This window comes from Poecilia reticulata, linkage group LG6 (assembly GCF_000633615.1).
Source record: "Poecilia reticulata strain Guanapo linkage group LG6, Guppy_female_1.0+MT, whole genome shotgun sequence".
Taxonomy (NCBI): Eukaryota; Metazoa; Chordata; class Actinopteri; order Cyprinodontiformes; family Poeciliidae; genus Poecilia; species Poecilia reticulata.
Genome location: NC_024336.1, coordinates 24,964,635 through 24,986,260, shown reverse-complemented (window position 1 = coordinate 24,986,260; position 21,626 = coordinate 24,964,635). Strand labels below are relative to the sequence as shown.

At 39.4% G+C, this 21,626-nt stretch overlaps 1 protein-coding gene across 1 annotated transcript; it reads right to left on the bottom strand.

Moving 5' to 3' along the window:
- Positions 1 to 1,221: 1,221 nt before the first annotated feature.
- Positions 1,222 to 21,317, bottom strand: dapk2b (death-associated protein kinase 2b). The gene is made up of 12 exons (XM_008412248.1): positions 21,176 to 21,317; positions 20,500 to 20,670; positions 12,255 to 12,476; positions 10,552 to 10,690; positions 8,625 to 8,754; positions 8,463 to 8,511; positions 8,345 to 8,371; positions 8,105 to 8,257; positions 6,690 to 6,735; positions 3,299 to 3,388; positions 3,100 to 3,180; positions 1,222 to 2,189 (listed from the first exon to the last, which is right to left on the bottom strand). Exons 2-12 carry the CDS (start codon positions 20,574 to 20,576, stop codon positions 2,112 to 2,114), a joined length of 1,092 nt encoding a protein of 363 aa, XP_008410470.1. The 5' UTR covers positions 20,577 to 20,670; positions 21,176 to 21,317; the 3' UTR covers positions 1,222 to 2,111.
- Positions 21,318 to 21,626: the final 309 nt, after the last annotated feature.

Here is a 21,626-nt window from a genome sequence, read left to right as displayed (position 1 = left end):
CTTTTGGACACTCAGCAGAATTTTTTTTGGGTCCTCATTTGTATATGATCCATTCCTAAATCATTCTGTGCTCTGCATTTAACACGTGTTTCAAAGTTGTGTCAACAATTAATTAAATTGGACAAAGATATGCTTGTTTTTTTTGTTAATAATTACTTTGAAAAGTCTTAATTTATTTGCGTTGTAGACTAAAGCCTTTGTAAACGTTGTCCCTGCCTCCTTGTCCACCGTGTCACACGCAACAGGCTAAACAAATTCCATGTACTTCTCTGTACGGTGTATTGATTTCTTCGCTGTCAGATCAAAGTGCCCGATTAAAAGTTTGTTTTGCTTTTTTGTCCTTTTGAGAGAACCACAGCAGTAAAATCCACTATAGAAACTCCTACAACAGAGAGTATGGAAAAAGCAAACAGGAGAAAGATCAAGGCTAATTCTGAGCTCTCTGTGCAGAAATCCACAGGTGCTCTTGTGTAGAACTGCTTCAGTAAGTTTGTCACACTTAGTAAAGTGTCTGCTTTGAAGTATTACATAAAAAAATCACGTGACATATGAAAACAATGCCGCTTTTTATTTGCTTTTTCAGCCTGTTGTTTTGAAGTTATATCTTCTTTCACTCAAACCAGTTTGTTCAAATAAAACTCCTTCAACGCTTGGAGAAACTTCACCTCTCACAAATGCCAGAGATGAATTTATGATACTTGGGAAACTGGAAAAGGGAATCTTATATATATGCCAGACTTCACAGATTTATGTTCACCTCTTTTTTTAAAAAATCTCTCTTTAGCTTCTTGCTCATGCAGGCACATGCACGCATGCATGGACTGTTGTCAGTAGCATTTTCTGCTGTTTTTCACTAGGCAAACATACAACTCCATAATATGTCTGAGTAGACCAACCATGCAGCAGGCTTCTGAACAATTTCACAGTAAAACGACATGAAAGACTAATGAAGCCTAAACTGGCCACAGACTCTCAAGCTGACCCACTTGTTGGTTTCTCACTATTTGTACAAACTGGCCTACATTACGCCATCGCCAACTTGTATTTAGTTCAGGTCAGTTCATCCGTTCAATCTCCTTCAACCCAGCTGAGCCCAAACACCCTTACTGATGTGACAATAAATAGTAGCTGGGAGAAAGTAAAGAAAAAAAAAAAAAAAAAGCAGGAGATATCATAAATATGCAAATATTCCAATGCTTTTGACCACACTGTTATACAACATCAAGAATGAAAGTATTCTTCAGTTTTATTACACAACACATCAGTTCGTACAGGAATAGCATAAAATGTGTGTTTAAAACTACAAAAGCCCAGATGAAAGTTAAAGTAAACTTAAGACATTTGTTGGAGCTACAGAGCTTCTATTTACACCATAAATACATCACATTATGACAATAATTAAAACAGCAAAATTAGCTTCACATATAAAGATTTATATGGCATCTTTATGTACACATAAGAAAAAAAAGCGTTTTTTATATGATCATTTACAAGTATACAGTAAACAGGTGGTTCTGTATACAGGCTCATGAGAATTATTGCAGAGCTTGCAAAATGTACAGGACAACAGTAAACACTATCTGCGCAGACGGGGCTGCATCTCTAAGCGGAAGTGCATGTAAACATTTGGTTACAAAGATCTGCTACCAATTTGTGATGCTCCGGGGGGCCAAAACTTTTAAATTCCAAATACTTCGGACAGCAGCACCAACTTGTAACCAGTGACAGAAAACAGCAAGAAAAATAAAATAAAAATCGTGTGACTCTATCAATAGACAACAGCTGAAGCACTTTTTGAGGCTGCAGTCATGAGAGGAACCCCCTCTGCATTCTTGTGCAAGTGTGAATATTCGCTAAGAGTTCCTGTCAACAGTATAGCTGCTGCTGCATATATTCTCCTGCCAGAAAGCAGCTTCAGTTAAAAAGCGGCAGCAGTCCGTGTCACACGCAGCAGAATGTGTGCTCACTTTGTCAAAAACTAACCCAGACGTTGCCTTAAACAGGCGTAACTCGAACACATGCGGTTGCTGCACAACTGCTGCGTGCTTCAAAAAAAAAAAAGGTGCAGAGTCACTGTTTTACACCCGAAATAGGGTTTAACCAATACTCCTTCAGGAAGTACTGCTTCTCTTTCTGGTCTTGGGCCTCCTCTTGAGAATTTCCTCCTCTTGGTCACTTTCACAATCCCTCTGATTAAAATAAATTTAAAAAAAGTTGTTTGCATCATTGATATTGTGACAGCAGCAGAGTGTAGAAATAAAAATATGATCTTTTTAAGGTAAAATCCAGAGTTACAACTTTAACTATTGTATTCTAGTCCAACTAACAATGTCTCTGCATTACTGCCGCACATATATGCACATTTGAACCACAAAAAATATGTATTGGAATGCCCTAAGGTTTTTCCAAAGAAACATCTATAGTACATCTATATAGACTAGTAAAGACACATGCAAAAGAAGGAATGTCACCATCTGCTCCTAAGCATAACAAAATCTATCAAAGTACATCTAATGTATCTGAAAAATATATTTTTCAAAAGTAAACTTTTCTCAATTAAACAAATGTACAAAAGCCATTAGGTATTTTGTTTATCCACTCCAATTTAGTACCATTTCTCAAAATACAAATTCTTGCTCAAATATTTGTGTGTTTCTATCTAATTAGATACAGCCACGTTTATCGGCAAGCGCCGATTTGTTGAGGTGGCAAGACAAATATGCTCGCTGCTTTTGTTTAAAACAAACACGTAATTGTCCAGAGTAGAAATGTTTTATTTGTTTAGTGTGAGATTCAACATCTTTATCACTACTGTAGACAAATTTGTCCATGCCTAAATACAAAATCATAATTATGGGTGGCTGATGTTAAATTAAAAGGAAAGTTGCTTCTAGACACATGTATGCAAAGTTAGGTAAACCACGCAACTCTGCCTCCAGTCTCTGTCAGAAGCAAAGCCCTTGCGGACGACTGGCTGTGAAATAGCAGCTCATATACGAGAGCAGCATCAGTCTAAACTTGCATCAGCAAAGTCTGGAGGCAGCTTTCCTAAAATATTCCACCACTGCAACTGCTGAACCCTGGCAACGTTCTCCTCACCTGATCCTCTGCAGGCAGCTTCTGACCCTTCTTCATGATCCTCGTTAAGTGGTTGCACAAAGCCACAATTCGAAAGGACAACTGAAAACATCATAAATAAAAAAAAAAAGATGTGCAATCACAAAATTAACCAAGTGCAACATTTTCCACAGATGATTTAAGAATTAAATCTGAGTTGAATCCTCATCCTGCAATTTACCTTCCAGCGTCGTCTTGCATACTGCTTTTTAAAGTTCTCCAAGTTGACCACTGAGAGCCTCTTCACCATCGCCTGCCTGGAGTTAAGAGGCTAAGGACACACAACATGGGATGATATGACAAAGAAAATATGTGAATGCTAAATGTTTTATTCACCTATAGATTCACACTGCTCAGATTTTGACAACAAGCCTGAGACAGGTCAAGGGTCTTGCTAAAATTGCAATTTAAAAAGTGAGTTTATAGTAAAGAAAAACATCTTTTATTTGAGAGTTAAAAAAGAAAACACAAAACATGAGAAAAAAAATATTTATTTGGAAAAGCAAATTAAAGTAGAATTAAAGAAATGTATCTATACACCAGAGGTCTTATAATGGGTGATGGATCTTTGTCATCTTCATGAAAGAAATACAAAACGTAAACAGTTTTAACACCGAGTAAAAGTGCAAATTTAAATAAATCAAAAGCAAAAATAACATCTTTTAATAAATCTTTAAGAAACAATAACTACCATCAAGTGAAATAGATAAATAAATAAATAAATAAATAAATAAATAAAATAATAAAGAAAAAAATAAATATATAAACTTTCTGACATTGTTAAATTAAGAAAAGTGCTTGATTTTGTGCTCAGTGTGAAATACTTTCATTTTTAAATAACCAACATAATTACAAAGTTTAAAAGTATTTCAGAAACAAACTGTAATCATAGTTCCATGATCTACAAGTAGGCAATGCTTTCTAAAAATGTCTGAGTTCAAGCTGGAACCGTTAGGAAGTTAGATAAGTTTATTTTTGGACAGGCAGCTGAGCCTGTTAGTAGTTGGTGTGGGTTAGTGCCTGATGTGAGACAGACGAGCTTAGACAAGGAACGCAAATGAGTGATAACGAACTGAAACCATCAGTGGACAGATGGAGAAAACCAAGCTACTTCTTCAACTGATAAACCAGTCTCCTAAACATCGCTTAACTTTGTCTAAATAATCTATTTCTAACATTTTATGTTGTTACAAACATGAGATGAACTGCACTAGAATCACTGAATTAAACTTTCAATCTGAGTGGATTTGGAAAATAAGAAAACTTCTGTACCTGCAAGACCAAATGTTAACAAGTGATGCAGAGAGTTGAGTCAAATTAGAAGAAGTTGTAAACTATAAATATTTCTTTAGAATAGAGGAAACAGGAAAATTTTAAATAGATGAGGCAAAACATCCAGGTTATAAGTTGCTGCACAGATGCATATGCAAACCTAAACTCGCATCCAGCTGGGATGCAACCAGTTCCTCATGATGCTCCAGAAAAATTCCAGTTAAAATCATTTCTATAGAACTTAACAGTATATAAATATTTAAATAAATAGTGTAGACAGGCAGTCTCTGTGCTACTTCCTGTGTGTCCATTTATATTCAAAGAAACTTAATGAGCAAAACTTTTTCTCCTTTATCATGAAAGCAAAAACAAAGAGGCTTTTTTCACAAAATTCTACCTCATACTTACATTTCCTGTATAAAATGTTTCTATCACATATTAACCTTCATCTAGAACTGTGGTTCTCAAACTCTAATAAAAGTATCAACACCTGCATTCATTTTTCCGTCAGTGGAGATTTTCTACCATTCTACCATTGGAAATGTGGTTATATGTTTCCAATCCATCAGCAGGATCTTTCACTAGACAACTGAAGATCAGAAATAAAAAGGTTTTGAAACTAATGTAAGGCTATCTTAAGGCTATGATAATTAATGAGCATATTTTAGAGACAAATAAGAGTATGCTTAATATAGACGGGATCTGGTCATCATGCATGCGATCAGCTCCAGAATCTGCTACACTATACGGAACTTCTTTCAATTAGTGAGTTTAAACAACAACATAAACATAAAAAGTTTGAGTGGCGATTTTTTTTAAATTGATGATTTCAGTCTGCTGAGTTTGCCATGTTTTACTGATGTTATCTTAGATTAAAAACAACTTAAGATTTCCTGAGGTGGCACCTTATCAAATGTTTGAGGACAATTTGTCAAGAAAGAAAATTTGCAGGCATTCAGAAGCTCAGATCCATAAAAAAAAAAATTCAGCGTTTTAGATCCCATGAGGATTTTTAAGAATAATAAAACTGACTCCGTTTCTACATTAGGCAGACTCTCATACGTGGTTTGGCCTCTGGACACAGTTCAGATCCGCAGGACTCCTGCGGCAGAGCCTGGTTTACGTCTGCACTCAGACCGCAGTTCTGGATGCTCCATTAACTCCCTCAGGAGTTGACGGAGCTCCCAGTTCAGCTCCAGCCCCATGATGTCCAGTTGGCTCTGCCTGATGTTCTCCAGTGTCGCATTCATCGCCTTGACGTCCTCCTGCAACTGCCTCCATTTTACAAAATTCAAAGTGAGCCTGAGAGGGAAGTTTCCTCACAGCTTCGCTCTTCTGCCCCTTGTACTAGGCCTCCTTGTCGACGTAGATGGAGAACTGCTTCCACGCCGCATTGCAGCGTGCTGTGGGGACCCTGCACCTCCAACGGCCCCTTCTCCATGAAGCCGATGTGCCTCACCACACAAGCAAAGCACTCCACGTTAATGTACGTGTTGTTTTGAGGCAAGCTGCCGCGTGACTGGATGCGGTACTCCTTCAGACGTTTGCTTTCCAGCTTTTCGGTTTTCTTCTCGGCTCCAGACACATTGCCATCCTCCTCCGTTTGGCCGCAGGACTTAAGAAGGATTGAAGGAGGAAGGGGGGTAGGGGGGAACACTGAGTGAGAGGCAGTCACACAGATCCGTCTTGAAAACACACACTGTGGTGAAAATCCCAGTAGATGAGCCACAGCGGTGATTAGTGCATGAAGATGGTAAAAACACTGCAAACATTCTTGATGAGTGCGTAATGTTTCCTGGTTTCATGCTCTGATCCAAACAGGATGGTGGGACTTTACAGCAAAACAAAACAGCAAAAAAAAAAAAAAACACCTTTTGCATGCATTACAGCAACCATTGTGAGTGAACTTCCTCAACGTCGTAGGCTGTTGCATTTCCTCGCCATCAAAACCTGTGATATTTTGTTTCGGTTCAGTCACATTTAGACAAAGAGACTTTTCACACACCCTCGGGGTCTATATGATGCCGCGGTGGTTGTAAGTTGTGAAGGCTGAAATAAATACCCCAGGTGGGAGTGAAGTCCAGAAACATCCACAAGCCAGCGGGTGTAAACTCAGGGACTCTGAGACTGCAGTCAGTTATCTTTGAACTTTTAATAATAAATCTACTTTTCCTACGAGTAGTGACTCTGTTACCCAGGCACGGCATTTGACATTAGCAACCTCCCTTGTTTCATTTTCAATAAGACATGACTAGAACAACACCAAACACGCCACAGAGCAGTCCGAGTCCACCACATACCTTAATCCATGGGTGATTCAAGGCATCTTGGATGGTCATTCGTTTTCTGAAATTGACAGAAAAAGGGCAGCTGAGTAAACGAGTCTGACACACACAAGGCGAGCTAGTCTGTCATGCATTACAATTAAAACTCTCTGAGGAGTTCAGTCAGATGAAAAGGCTCGCAGGAATATCATGTTTCCTGGAGGGTTATTTAAATGGAAACAGATGATGCATGCAAATAAAGATAAGTATTATTTTGTCTATGATAGTTAGCTTATGTTTACTGATACTATACATAATATCGTCATAAACACAAAGTACAAAACGTGCCTTACAGAACTGTGTGTACTACTTGAATTTATTCATATTAGTGTGACATTTTATTTTAAACTTATACATAAACATGCGCCATTGGGAATTATTGGGACCATCACAGGGTTACGCATGATTTAAAAGTGGAATAAGAAGGATAAATAGTTTTTTTTTTTGACAAATAAAATCTGAAAAGTGTGATGTGCATTCAAATTCATTTTCATAGCATGATGCTGCCACCTATTCTCAGTGGAGAGTATGTGTGTGGGATGGCTTGCAGTTTTCTGCCCAGATAGATTTGCATCACACGAGGTGGACACTGTTAATTATGTGACTAGTGAAGGCAGTTTATTGCACTGGATTTTATTTAAGGGAATCAGAGTATAGAGAACTGAAGACAAGTGCTGACCTCACTTTTCAGTTTTTGTCTTGCATTTTTATTTTTGAAAACATGGATATTTTGCATGATATGAAATGTGTGGTGCATTTGTCAAATAAATACTAAACTCCTGGATAAAAACTTGTTAGTTAAAAAAATGATACTTGGCCTAAAGTTCACTTTCCATAGGACATAACCATAAACGTACAACCAGAGCAAAAATAACAATGGATTCAAAGCATTACTGTCAAATTCCAGAGCGCTGTTTAGCTGATCATCTGTGGCAACACTTGAACATGTGTGTTTAAATAGCTTTTCATGCAGCCTGACTGATAGTGGTTTATTTTAGAAAAGAAAAGAGGACACATTTCATTTATAGTAGCTCAAAGATGGTACAGAGACACCCTGAAAGACATCCTGCTGTTCCTGCAGTGAAACGTTGCTCCTTCAAAGTTTTGACTCAAACAGGCTGAATATAAATGTGCGTTGTCGTTTTTAGGTTTTTAATATTTAAACACTTTTCACGTGAAGTATTACTTTCCATGGCACAATCATGCACCACCTTGTGCCACATAAAAGCCTAATAAAACACACTGAAGTTTGCCGTTGAATGTGAAATCGTTCAAATGGTATTAATACTTTGGCAAATCACGGTGTGCCATAAATCTGGACTGACTGATGTTTGACAGCAGATCCCCTGTTACATGTTAGATTGTCCCTCAGCTGTTTTCCATTGTTTTACCTCGTGTCCTTCTCCAGTAGCTGCCTGATGAAGCTCTTGGCCAGCTCGCTGGTATTACTGAAAAACTCTTCATCAAAGTCATAATCCACCGCCGAGACGTTTCCCAACGTTTCCTGCTTTGTTTCACCAAGGAAAGGCGAGATGCCGCTCAAACTGAAACAACAGCACAGAGACATTCACGCACACTGACCAGGGCCTTCTCCACATAATCCCCTCCGACGCATTGAGATACCAACTCACAGTATGTAGGTGATGACTCCGATGCTCCTGTGAAAACAGCACAAGATTAATCCAAAGTTATGCACAGCGGCTCGCTGTGTGGAAGCCAGCAGGGTCGGACGTAATTAGAGGCTCTCACCACATGTCTGCCTCCAGTCCTAGCTGCTCATAGTTGACTATCTCTGGAGCTGAAAATAGACAAAGCAAACTTAACTTTGCAGACTACAAATGGTCAGACGACAAGCAGTTTGAGTGAGAAAATGTTCCAGAAGGTAAAAAAAAAAAAAGAAAAAGCTCTTACCCACAAATTCAGGTGTTCCAAAAATGTTTTTGAAATCTGCCCCAGGTTTTATTTTGTGTGCCAGTCCAAAGTCTATGACTTTAATGCGCGGCAGAGGGACGCTCCTATCCAGCAGCATTATGTTTTCAGGCTGCAGGACAAGCACAACAAAAGTAGATGTTTTTTTGAACAGATTTTTTTGTTTGTTTGTTTTGTTTTGCTGCTAAGATTGGATAATGAGTGAACAGGTAGTCAACTCAGGTTACCTGGATAAAACTGCCTTTAAATGTATGCATTAAAGAAAAGCAGGTATTTGTGTTAGTGAAAATTATAAGACACATTTTCAAAGGTTCTTGTATCTATCAGCTCACTGCAGTTTTGCTACAGAGCTTCATTTTATGCATATCATAAGAGGGACTCATAATCATATGGAAACCTTTGAGATGCAAACATTCAAATCACAAACTGGAAGGCGGTCTGTGGGCCTCTCGATTTGTTGCTTTTTCCACACAGGATGCCAGCAAGAGTCGGTTGAGTAACGTGATACAATTTTGGTCAGATTCTGCAAATATTTCTCAATTCAAAAGCTGTTTACTCTGTGTGGCCTGTGTAAAAAATGTTTGTATTTAGCTCTGACACATAGGGGAGAAAAGTGACTCAGAGAAGCTCCATTTCAACAAAATAAAAAGGGAAATATTTGAACCCCAGATAGTTAAAAAAAAATAAATAAATCCAGTTTAATCATAATCCAATGAAGAGTTAGAGAAAAAATAGAACATTTGCTCAAGGAATCTTGGCTTTTATTATTTTTTTGGTGGAATTATCGAAGTTTAAAGATAAATTAATATTGTTAGTCCCGGCTGTATTTGGCAGAATGAGGGAAAATGTGGAAGTTGAAAAGGCTTTTCCTGATTTCCTGAACAGAGCCTGCCAGCAGCTAGGCATCCTTTTCATCAAATACCCCTTAGCTGCTGAAGCATATTGTCTAACAAGATGTATTTACAAAGAGCAAGCAGCAAATCACTGTGTTGCAAACTGAAAAGCCATTGTATGCAGTGATGCTTTTTCATAAGGGTGATATGGCTCAGAGCCTGTCAGCTGTTCCCCAAAGCAAGTTAACTGCTTCCTATTTGAATGAGACCAGAACGATGCATAATCTAAGCACTGTAATGAAATATGACTTTATCCATTACAGAGAATCAGTATTGAGTTGCAGTTTTTGAAAATCTATAATGCTTAGAATGATGAACTGGGACTGGAATTTCTACCCTCGCCAGAGATTTGCTTAAATTTATTTTTTATCAATTTTTAAGAGGAGAGACTCAACCAAGGGCACCATTTAATCAGGAACTGCCACTGATTGTATGACCCAAACTGGACCGATTGTGAGGTAAAATCTCTGGGACGATTACATGTTTCTTAGTGGTTAAACACTTCCAGCGACTTCTTTCTGCCTTTATGGGAAAGGCATCTCAAATCTATGTGAAAAGTCTTTTGGGGAAATCTTTTGGGGAAAAAAATACATAACTACAAATCATCCCCTTTCCGTCCTCCAAACATAATACACTTTAGCATTGCTTTATTGGAAAATGAAGGACCAGCTGGATTTGTCATGACTAATAGATTGAGGCTTAGGTTCAACGTACATTAGCACTCTCTCACTTTAAATGCAGAAAATAAAAAAAAAGAAAAGGAGAGTTCAAAAAAAAAAAAGGACAACAATTTTAACAAGCCTGCGTGGGCGACCCGACTCTCTGAGATAGAAGAGATAACCTTGTGGAGTTTCTATCTGACAGTCTAAATGCTTCCCACCCCAAAACAGGAAGGATATGCATATCAGAGTGGTGAGACATTGACTCAGAAACATTAAAGACGTGCTGGGTGAATTTCACACAAAGTTCTCAAAGCCCTAGAGAAAGCATTTAATCATGGGTGGAACATACTGTACCTTTAAATCGAAATGCGCAATCCCCTTCGAATGGATGTACTGCACCCCGTCTAGTATCTGTTTAATAAACTGAGTGGCCTCCTCCTCACAGAGAGACTCTTTCTGAGCCAGGAAATCAAAGAGCTCCCCTCCGGAGACCCTGCGAACACACACGGACATGTACACACTTGCTTATTGTGGACTCAGATAATCAAGAGCAAGGGCCTCTGCACTCCTTTATCTAAAGTGTGTTCTCAGGAGCTGGATGCACAACTCCTGGATGCCTTAGATACAGAATATATGTTTGTTGCATCAACTCGGGAGACATTAACTCTACATATGAATCACTGTTTTCCCTCCATAAACCTAATGAAAAGGCTTATGGCGGTTTATGCATAAACAGAGAACCATCTTGCAGCTAACAACCAGTTCAGTCCGTCAGTCACTCAACAATAATTGGATTGGGTTTTCTCTGGTCCTAATTAGGCCCTACATTTTCCCAGGCCCTCGTTGGACTCAAAGGGGGCTCTGCTGGGGCAAAGGCATTATTTTCTTTGTCAGATCATTTGGTTCTATCTCACACACATGATCCTTTCCAGCCAAAGGCTTTAAACAAACAACAGTTTCAGCAAACAGTTCATGTGAGCAGAAACACCAAAGTTCAAGGCCAGCGAGTTGCGCTAGTTATTCAACTCAGGAATACATTTTTTAAGAGATTCCTCTGGCTCCAATAAACACTTGAATACTTCCACATTCTGTCCCATGACAACGTTCCAAGCATCATTTTATTATGATTTTACATGACAGACCAACACAACACGTTGCATAACTGTGAAATGTTAGGTCAGTAACCAATTTGCAAATAAAAATCTGCAAAGTGTGGCATTCAATTCAGTCCCCTTTACTCTGATACGTCTAAATGATTCTGTGAGTGCAATGTATATTCTTCAGCAGTGACCTAATTAGAACATATAGTCCACCTGTTTGTCATTTAATCAGAGTTTGATGGAGGGACAATCTTTCTCCAGGAAAACAATTGTCATTCAGTCCTGGAATCTCAACTTAATGGGAAAGTGATTGCTGAAAGATGCTGTCAGAAATCGTGTTTAAAGTTTGCCGCTAGCCATATGGAGGGCAAAGCAAACATGTGGAAGAAGTTACTCTGGTCAGACGAGACCAGAGTAACTTGTGCTGCACACATCATCATCACAATGAAAAATGGAGGTGACAGCGTCATGCTGTGGGGATACGTTTTATCAACTGGGGCAGGAAAGCTGGTCTGGACAATCCTGGGAGAAAACCTTCAAATGCTTGACTGAGGGGGCGATTTACCTTTCATCAAGACAACAACCCTAAAAATACAACCAGAGCTACAGTGGTTTGGATTAAATTCAAGCAGTATTAGAATGGTCAGGTATAAATTTTAATTTAGGATCTGAATTACACTGGGCTCCACCCGTGAAGGTTTTGTGCAAAACCTTGACATGCAAAGCTTTGTACACCTTAGTTTGCAAAGCTCTGGGGGGCAAGCACAAAATCCCCTTGCATATTAATTTAAGGTGCTGCTCAACACATGAAAAACACACTAAAAAATCGTAAGCTTTGTCTGTGTAATGTCAAAATGTGAAAAAAGCTGAGCATGTACATTTAAAGCTAATTTGTTTTAACCAAAAATACAGAAGCGTATAAGCCACAATGACTGACTGAATCGTGCAGTGACTCACAGTTCGAGGATGAGCACCACATCTGTGCGGTTCTCATAGACGTCATGCAGCTCGACAATGTTTGGGTGTTGGATCTCCTGCAGGATGTCCACCTCTCTCTCAATCTCCTCTCTCTTCACGCCCCGTCTGCTGACTCGACTCTGGCGCTTCTTGATGAACTTGGCAGCGTACGCAGTGCCTGTGCTCTTCTCTTTACAACGCCTGACAACTGCAAACTGCCCGCTGTGGACACAAAGTTAAAAAAGCAAGATTATTAATAATTGGCATGATAAATATGTCCAGTCGTTTGGTGTATAAGTTTGGAGCATGTGACATTTTATGACAACAGGACATAGCTAAACAAATACTAAGCAGGAACCTGTGTGTCAAAAACGTCTGAAATATTCTGGTGTAGTTCATTACTTCCTGTTTCCTGATGAGACAGAGAACAATCAACCAGGCTGATCGTGTGGACAGAGTCTCTCACCTCCTACTTCACTCAACTTCCTGCCAAAGCTCTTCCTTCTGTTCCAGCATCTAGTCCACTGAAAGAATCCCACAAACTCTGAATTTTTCATAACAGAGGTGCAGCTTTCAGACCATCCACAATTGGTTCATTGTGTTTTGGATGTGTTTTGCTACAGCCGCTGAATTCTTGACCCTTGATGGATGAGCTGACTGCTCCTTTTGACTCCGTTAAACGTCTTCCTTTTACTGTCGTGTGCATCAGACTTTTCAGTCAGAAATGGCCCAACGACATAATGAACTACACGTATGAAAACATTTTCCAACACAACATCCAGTTAACAATATATAGGAAGCCTATGACTTTGTTTTGAGGGGATTCTCAGACTAAAGTAATCCTGCTGACGCTCCTGCTGCTTCAGTCATTTCCTGCTGCTGTGGACTGACCGCCTGACTCCAAACACCCAGACTGGGAAAACAAACCTCTGGGTTACTCGGCCATTATTCTTCGGTCATTCAAAATATGAGTGGAGTTCATGGGCATGCTTGCGAAAAAAAATGCTTATATCTTTTGCAAATGTTGCACACACCTTGTAAGGTCTTTTTTTTTTTGTTACTGATGGGCTAAATTACATATCCGCAAAAAGCTGGAGTATCAAATTTACACACTTGTTTTCACAATATTTAAGAAAAAAACATTTTCTTTTGAGATGTTGTGCCTGAGAGCAATCTTACAGCAGGCAAAATAATGACTATCAGTCACAATACTGTAATCACAGTTCATGAGTCTTCACAGTTTTTCTGTTTCCTCATGTGCTTCATGTTATTTTTTTAATGAGGCGGATAATGACTTAGCCATCAGGTATTACTTAAACTGCTCCTCCACACTTGTAATTGTTCATTCTGAGTAACATGATTTTTACCTCATCAGACTAGAGCACAAGCAGATTCTGCTGCTTGTGCTCTAGTAATACATTTGGAAATCCCCCTGTTGGCTGAACTTAAAGCCTCATATGTCACAGCTACACTGTGACAAATGAGTGTAGCTCATATGTCACATGGCATAGGAAATGCCTTTCATTTCCTATGATTTTCATATTCATAACAAACCTCCTGCGTAACAAGGGCTAGTTTTACATAACACTGTGGTTCTACTTGGAAGCAAAAGAATACTGGCTCCAGACTTACTCCATTTTGGATAATAAACGTTGTTTTGAGAGATAAATTTAAGTCCTTAATCTGTGGAAAAACGTCCCACTTTCTAGTGGTTTGCTGGTATAACAAACCACGAGAAACAACTATTTCCTGTCTGAGCTGATGGAAGTCGAAGACTTTGTTTCCCATCACTTTTTAAATGTGTTTAGATCATGAGATGATGCGTTACTTGTTGTGTCCCTCTGTTAACATGATCTCTATCTGCTGCAGAGTGGGATGGGTTTGATAGGCAGGTAGGCTGAGATGGTTTCTTACACAGTAGCAGCTGTGGCTAAACCTTCTTGTGTACCTTTAATAAGTGCTTACACAGAGAACACTGGTGCATCTCAGAGGAAATGAATACAAGGCAAACATTGCGGTATAAAGTTACAGCTGATTCTTTGAGTCCTCTTCAACCACAATGTTGTGTGAGAGTTGAACCAATTGGTTGCTTTATAGACACACCCAGTCCAGCTCTTACTCACTGCTGAAAAGTATCCTCTGTGAACCTCCCTCCTAGAAAATAACAAAATGCTAAACAGAATTACATAGGCACCTGATGGGAGAAGAATTGAAAGTTCACATTGTGCCACCAGAGTAGCTCTTAGTGACTAATTGTTACGTAGAGCAATTAGTCACTCTGGCCATTACAATAAGTAGAATTTTCCAAAAGGACGACTTGTTCAAGCACATTGATTTTTTCCTTTCAGCACAAGCAAACACAGAAGTGCTCTGGGATGTGTTTCAAACATTTCCAGTGTAGAAAGAAACAGAGAGGGAGGAAAAACTATCATGCTGGGTTTCACATGTGACCCAAGTTGATCTGACTGCAAACTGGAAGACCATCAGGATATGCTAAATGTTGTGTGATTGGTAACCTACCTAACAACACTTTGACATACAAGCTGATAAAAGTGTACTTTGTTGCATGTTTCAGTATTCCGACAAAATTTTGCAGTGTTATATTGGAGTTTTTACAATGTTCCAATCAGCCATGCTGGATTATGAAGTTGAAATAGGGGAGAAACATCAGATTTTCCCACCTGGAATTTCAATTTTACACACCCCCTTATCCCATTGTTTTCATCTTTACCATGTGCATATTTACCATTGAAAACTGTTTGCGCATTGCCTTTTGTTAATAACACAACACTATGTTGTAAACCGACGAATGTTTACCTCAGAATACCAAACTGAAAACACCAAACTAATCCCTGTTGGGTTGCTGTTTTGTAATGTTTTGGGGAATTTTTAGAGATACTGATTTGGCATACCAAGGTTGAGAATGCCATAAGACAGGTGAAGACATTAACGGGTGTTCTACCTGTGAGTCTGTTGAAGAGGAATTTATTTGAACTGTCGTTTTGCGCTGTAGATTACTTTCAAGAAGCCTTTCTATTAAAGCCCTAAAGCCATGGGTTCTTTTGAAGGTTTGTATTCCATAAGAACATGTTTCAGCAGAGAGCAAAAGGGAAAGTGAGGATTTAACTTGCAACAATGCCCCAGAAACTGTTGCATATACATGCCTCATTGGAAAAATAACCACAGAGTGGGTGGATGGGGGCTAAAGCAGTTTGGAAACTCAAATACTCCCTCTGTACGATCTGTTCACAGACCATCTCCACCCCTGAGCCCTCCCTGAAAGGCTGACCCTGTTATTGAAGACCATCATTATGTGTGAACTGAGGAGGAGGGAAGTAGACCTAAAGAATTTGTTTTGCAAAAAGGCGAGCATCAAATGGCCTGAGGGGAGGAAGTGTCACATGGCGAGCAATCCTAGGAATCTCCTCTAAGTGTAAAAGCTTGAGTTGATAGATGCCTTTAAAATATGAGAAAGTGGCCGAACCAGGTGTCAGTGTACAGCCTTTGTTTAAAGTGTGGTTACAAAGTGTAGAGTAACAGCAGAGAGAGGAGTGATGGTGGCGGTGCTGTTTGTCTTCGTATTTCAGCCCGTCGGTGTGGCTGAAAGTGTCACGTCGCTCCAGAGTTTCCATTCCCAACAGCTGACGGGACCATTATCCGCAGACCAGGTGGAGAGAATGCTCCGACAAGCGGCGCCGACGAGATATCAAAATGTGCTTCCCAACTGAGTAACTGCTGGTTCTGCGTGACAAAGACAGTCAGAATGGTAGCTGATTCACCGTCCTAAACCGATCATCTCCGTCATCTGCACACCAAATGTTGAGGAGCTCAGGGGGGAAGCACATGGATATCCTCTAATGGGCATGAAAACACTAAATTAGACTAACAAGACGCTTATTTGCTCTAAAAATGGCATCTTTTGATGTTCTACACCCTGAAAATGTTCAGAACATCTTCAGAATGATTAATCATCAGAGGAGCTGCAGCGCTGCGTATGAATTGACCTCTGTCAAACAGGAACTTTAGGAATTCCAGAAAATTCCCCATGGAGTGTTTTTTTTTTCTTTCTTTTTTACTCAAAAGTAGTAATGTCTGTATTCCAGAGCAAACTACACACACTCTTTTCCTACTCCTCACATAAATACAAAAATACATGTCTCCTGTCTGGAGTAAAGATATATGGTGGGCAGTATAGCTCTTTCACAGCTATATGTTTATTCACAACATCTGAGTCTGAAATGTGTGTTGCTGCATCACAAGCGTCATTTGTTACTTCTTCAAACTGACAATGTTTCTCTAGTCAGTTTCTTTCACAGGACCTTGTCTTGTGGGACAGGACAGAAATACAGTTTCCTGTAAACATTTGCCCATCAGTTGCTTAAAAAATACATAGTCTGCATTTTATCTTATTACGATAACAACTGCATTTGTGGTTTTGCATAGACAATGGCAAATAAAATAGTTATTTTTATTGTGATATTTATCCACCGTATCACCAAACAAGTTTAGCGTGCAATGTGATCATAAAAAGAAAAACTCAAACATCCACATTTGTCTGAGGAGAGAAAACTCACTCCAGATACCGTTTCCTGGAAAAATTCAGTGGGTTTGAAAACATAACTTTTAGGTCCTTGCCTGGTCCACACTAAATGTCACAGGATATATATAATCAAAAATAATGGAGGTTTAATTCGAGGAAAAGACATAATATTATTATGAAAGATTGTCAATGTTTTCTTCAACAATTCTTTTATCATAAGAGCAGCAAACATTAAGAAAAAAATACGTCCATTTCTTGACTTTTAGAGGAAATAAAGGGACTGCTGTGAAGTGTTGCTAATGTGGTTTAATACATTTGACTTTTTCCCAACAAATCTATTAGAAGAAATGTGTTCAGAGATAATATAATCTCTTACTGAATACCTCCTCAAGCGATCTCAACAAACCCACATTCACAGGATGGAGGGGCTCACAGAATTAGCAAATTAGTAGAAAATGATGAAAATCAGATGCTGCAGCCTTCACAGTCACCAGATCTTCACCAAGTTGTGTACTTTGGAGAAGAGGTGACAAATTACAAACCCCGCGGAGGGAGTAATGTTGTTTGGACGAATGTTTTACCCCTCAAGATGCATTCCAGAGACTTGCAAAATCGCAGCTAAGCTGTGCTGACGTTGTTCTGGCAGAAAGTGGTGACCCAACACACTATTAGGAGGTGATTTATGGAGGGTCCCTACGGGTTAGCGTTCATGTCAGCTTGAATATAAAGAGTTGGATCTGTAACATAAAAGAATGGTATAGCCATGTGTGGAATACCGCTTGTAAAAAAAACAATGCCAAACCTGCCAGGATGTTATCAAAGAGCAACGGCCAAATTCTTAGTGACGTCAGTCAGGATTTCATCATAAACAGAAAAGTTTAGACATCTTTTCTTCCTGTTTAGGCATGCAAAGAGAAAGGGTGCTCCCTTTTTGATGACAACAGCTTATCAAGTTTTTGTTGTCTCATCCAACCTTTTTCCTGATATAACAGCACAACTAGTTTCATACGCATCGTGACCAGTCACAGGCTTTTTTCCAATATCAATGCACACCAAGTGAATCACTTACTATTTCAAAGCTCATACGGTAATCTGTGATAATGTTTGGAAGATTTAAAGAGGGTTTAATGAGATGCCAGAGAAAGTGTCAGGGTGATCAGGGTGTTATCCAGCTGTAAGAACACAGGTAAATACAACAGTGCCCCTCCCCTAAAAGTGGTGAGTTGGCTGGGAATAAAAAGGCTACCACACTTTCATTCCCTTACAAGCAGACATATTCAGCTTTCCAAACAAACAGTCATTCCGTGTAAAATAAAAGATTGCCACCCATCATTCTGACTAAGTTAATGCTATTTTAATGCTAGAGACATACCAAAACAAAAACCTCCATAATCAGACAATCTTCAGCTGGAGTGGCTCAAACCAGTGATTGGGTGTTACTGGTTATTCAGATCAGTGATCACACTAAATTAAATGCAATCTCATAATATTGACCATTAGATATGAACGACACTGGCAATACTGAGGGAAGAAGATTGAATTCTACATTTTAAATGTTGTTGCCATATAATAGATAAAAATGAAACTTATTGCTTGCAGGGCTAACCAATCTTCCTTCTGACATTTACTTTTGTAACAGCACTTCATGAAGCAGGGGGGAAATGTACCAGTGTGAATGTGATGTTATTACGTAGATGACAAAACAGTGACAGTACCTCACATCTAAAGACTTACACCTTCAGGCTTGGGTTCGTTCAGGGGAAAGAACACAGCTGTCCTCAGTGGTACAAAACACCATCGACGGTAGGGCAGAATGATGAATTATCAACCCGCTAACGACTTGCTCAACATCTCCATGGAGGAGACAACCTACCTTTTGGTGATCTCATTCAACCTTTCCAACACCTGAGGAACAGTTACTCAAGTGGAAAGCTATGAATCACTAAATGTACGCAGTGCTGATTCATTCGTCTCGTTTGGAAAATTGTCACACCTGTGAGGTATGAAACAGAGTTGGCGACTCGCTGTGTCTCTAAGGTTTTTTTGTTGTTGTTGTTTTCACTTTCTGTGGTTTTTCACCACAGGATTCCGGGTTCTCGTGACTGTTCTTCAGAGCATGTCTCGAGATAAACTCAGAGCAGAATTTTCATGCTTCAACACAACCGATATTATCAGGATTTACAAAATGCACGTCCTTTTTTTCAGCTGTTCTCAAAAGAAAACTTACTCTTGAAAAAGTGATCTATATTTATTCAATTATTTTTATTCACTTCCATGAATTTTAATAAAACTTGTAAGCTAAACTTTTTCCACATTCTGCAACATAAAGGCCACAAACTTTACTTCTTTGGAGCTTTGGAGGGGGGGGAGTTATTTTATAGACAAAAACAAAGTAGGTCATAGTAACTGTGAAGTAAAAGGAAAATGAAACACCAATGTCTCACATGCACATGCATCTAGCTCCTCTTATCAATACTTGTTGAAACGACCTTTCTTCACCTCGGCAGAAGCAGAAGACATGGCTGGCACATTTCTACCAGTTTTGCACATCGGAGACTAAAATCCTCGTTCATTCTTCTTTGCAAAATAGATCAAGCTCAGTCACCTTGGAACATCTTTTTTTAAGTATTGCTGCAGATTCTGAAATGGATTTAAGTCTGGGCTTTGATTTAATTCTTTTCAATGGGCTATTGGAAACTGGAATTAATTATTTTATTACTGTTGATTACATCTGCACATTACGCTTTTCATAATTTAATTTGTAAAAAAAAAATAAAAAAAGTAGTTGTATCATTCACATTCAAATTCGAAAATTCCATTCTGCTTCACAAATATTCACTACTTTTTTGCTTGTCTAAAACTGGACACAGGCTGAGGTTCGTGTTTGCCGTGTGAAAAAAATTGAAGGAGTAGGAGTAATTTCTTGTTTTGCTGTAAATATTATCAGCTTTCAGTTTTCTGTGGAAAATTCCAGAGATAAGTGATTGGGCAGTTATTCATAAATCATTGATTGCTTTCCACACTTATTAATGACCTAAAGATGATCTTTAAACTATACATACCATGTTGGCATAAAATGGGATGCTTTGTTTGACATTCTTCTTCCTTTGGTGTAAACATACAACTGGTGCAGCCGAGACAAAGATGTTTTGGAGGAAACGGCCATGAGAAAGCGTTAGGACACAGTGTGTTTACTTGGATTAACAGCGAAAAGGTTAGAGGTCGCCATCCGTTTACATCCACTCTATCTGCTGCTGCACATGCCTAAGCCGGCAAGTACAAAATAGATATGTGGCTTCCTCAGTGAGTCTATATTGTTCTCTGAGAACTTCCTTAAATTCATTTCCCCAGGAGATAGTTAGGTTTTCTTCACAAATATTTGTAAATGTTGTACCCAGAAATCAGCTCTGATAATAGTAGTAATAATAATAATTAATTATCCCAAACACATCCTGTTTGTCTTACTGTGTCTGCATGTCAGCCTTTATCCTATGTAGTAAACTCCAACCCGTTTAGTCACAGTGACGCTCCCCAGCTCAAGCTTAAACAGGCCAGCTGTGTGCATACCTTCATAGGCTGCGCCACGCAGCCCGCAGAGACCTCAACCACACACACACACACACACACACACACACACACAGAGTGACATTTAAAGAGCAGGGAGGAAATACCTTCCTCTTCACACAACTTTGAGGGATTCCTCACCTTCCCAGTTCTTCTCCAATATCATAGAAGTCTTCCACGTTCTCCTGCTTGAATACCGCCATGCCAGGTGTCCTCATTGATGTGGCGGTCTCCTGGACATGTGCTGCAGAAGCCTGTGAATCAGTCTCCCCTGGAGCAGTCTTCGTATTTATCAACTCCACAGGTTCAACCCTGTTGGTGAATAAAGGGTGTTCATGCTGGTCTCTGACTGAAGGCATAGCATTTTTTCCACCACATGTTCCAGCTTGCTGTAGCTGCACCTACTTTCACCTTACAGCAGAAAACACATCGATTTGACCGGCAAAGACAACACAAAACTATAACGGCAGCTACAAATGGTCTATAACACAGGAGTGTTACCAGCTGGACAAAATAGGAATGTTTAGTTCTTGCGATTATTAAAGGATTAGAGAGGAAAAGAGGATTTCTTCATAATTAGGGCAAGGCCTCTACTGTGAAGCATTTTATCTGGCACAAACATAAACTGATTAAAATTACAAGGCCTTTCCGGGTGTTCTGATTGAAAATCTAAAGACAAACTGGAAACAAATGGTGTGCCTTGGCTGTGAACAGATTGGTACAAGCAAATACAAACTGAAGAACTGAGAAACCACAAACTTCCTATCTAGTGAGTTTCACAAACTGCCATCAATCAAGCTGAAGCTTGAAGTCGTACCTTCAGTCAGATGGAGAGAAGAGGATAAAACCTGCATCAGATGCCACGTCTCCTACAGCCGGTGCGGTCTTCTCATAGGTGCAGCAGCTGAGGCACAAACCTGGTCCTCTGGCTCCTCTGCTGCTCTCTGTCACCGACCCGCACGGCCCGTCAGGCTTTGTTTCTACACAAGTCCCTCCCCCCACAAACCCGTCTTTACTGATCTGTTATGAAAGTATAGCGTGCAGCAGAAAAGAGGCAGGCAATCAGCAACGATCACCGCATTTGTGCCGTTTGGTCTGACCGTGTTTTTGAGGAACTGAAAAAAACAAAAAAAAAAGTTTGTATCTACATCCTGGATGCAAATAAAACCAGATGCTTATGTCGGAACTTTTTATTGAATTGGTTTTACAAAAGCAAAGAGATACATAGACTTTTACTATTACCAGCTAAAACCTGACAGATTAAGACA

Excerpts from the sequence above, each read along its gene's own strand:
- dapk2b (XM_008412248.1), bottom strand. The coding sequence starts at position 20,576 with ATGAGGACACCTGGCATGGCGGTATTCAAGCAGGAGAACGTGGAAGAC. Across the intron at positions 8,512-8,624 it reads TGGAACACCTGAATTTGTGG|CTCCAGAGATAGTCAACTAT; the intron begins GTAAGAGCTTTT and ends GTCTATTTTCAG. Across the intron at positions 2,190-3,099 it reads AGCTGCCTGCAGAGGATCAG|AGGGATTGTGAAAGTGACCA; the intron begins GTGAGGAGAACG and ends TATTTTAATCAG.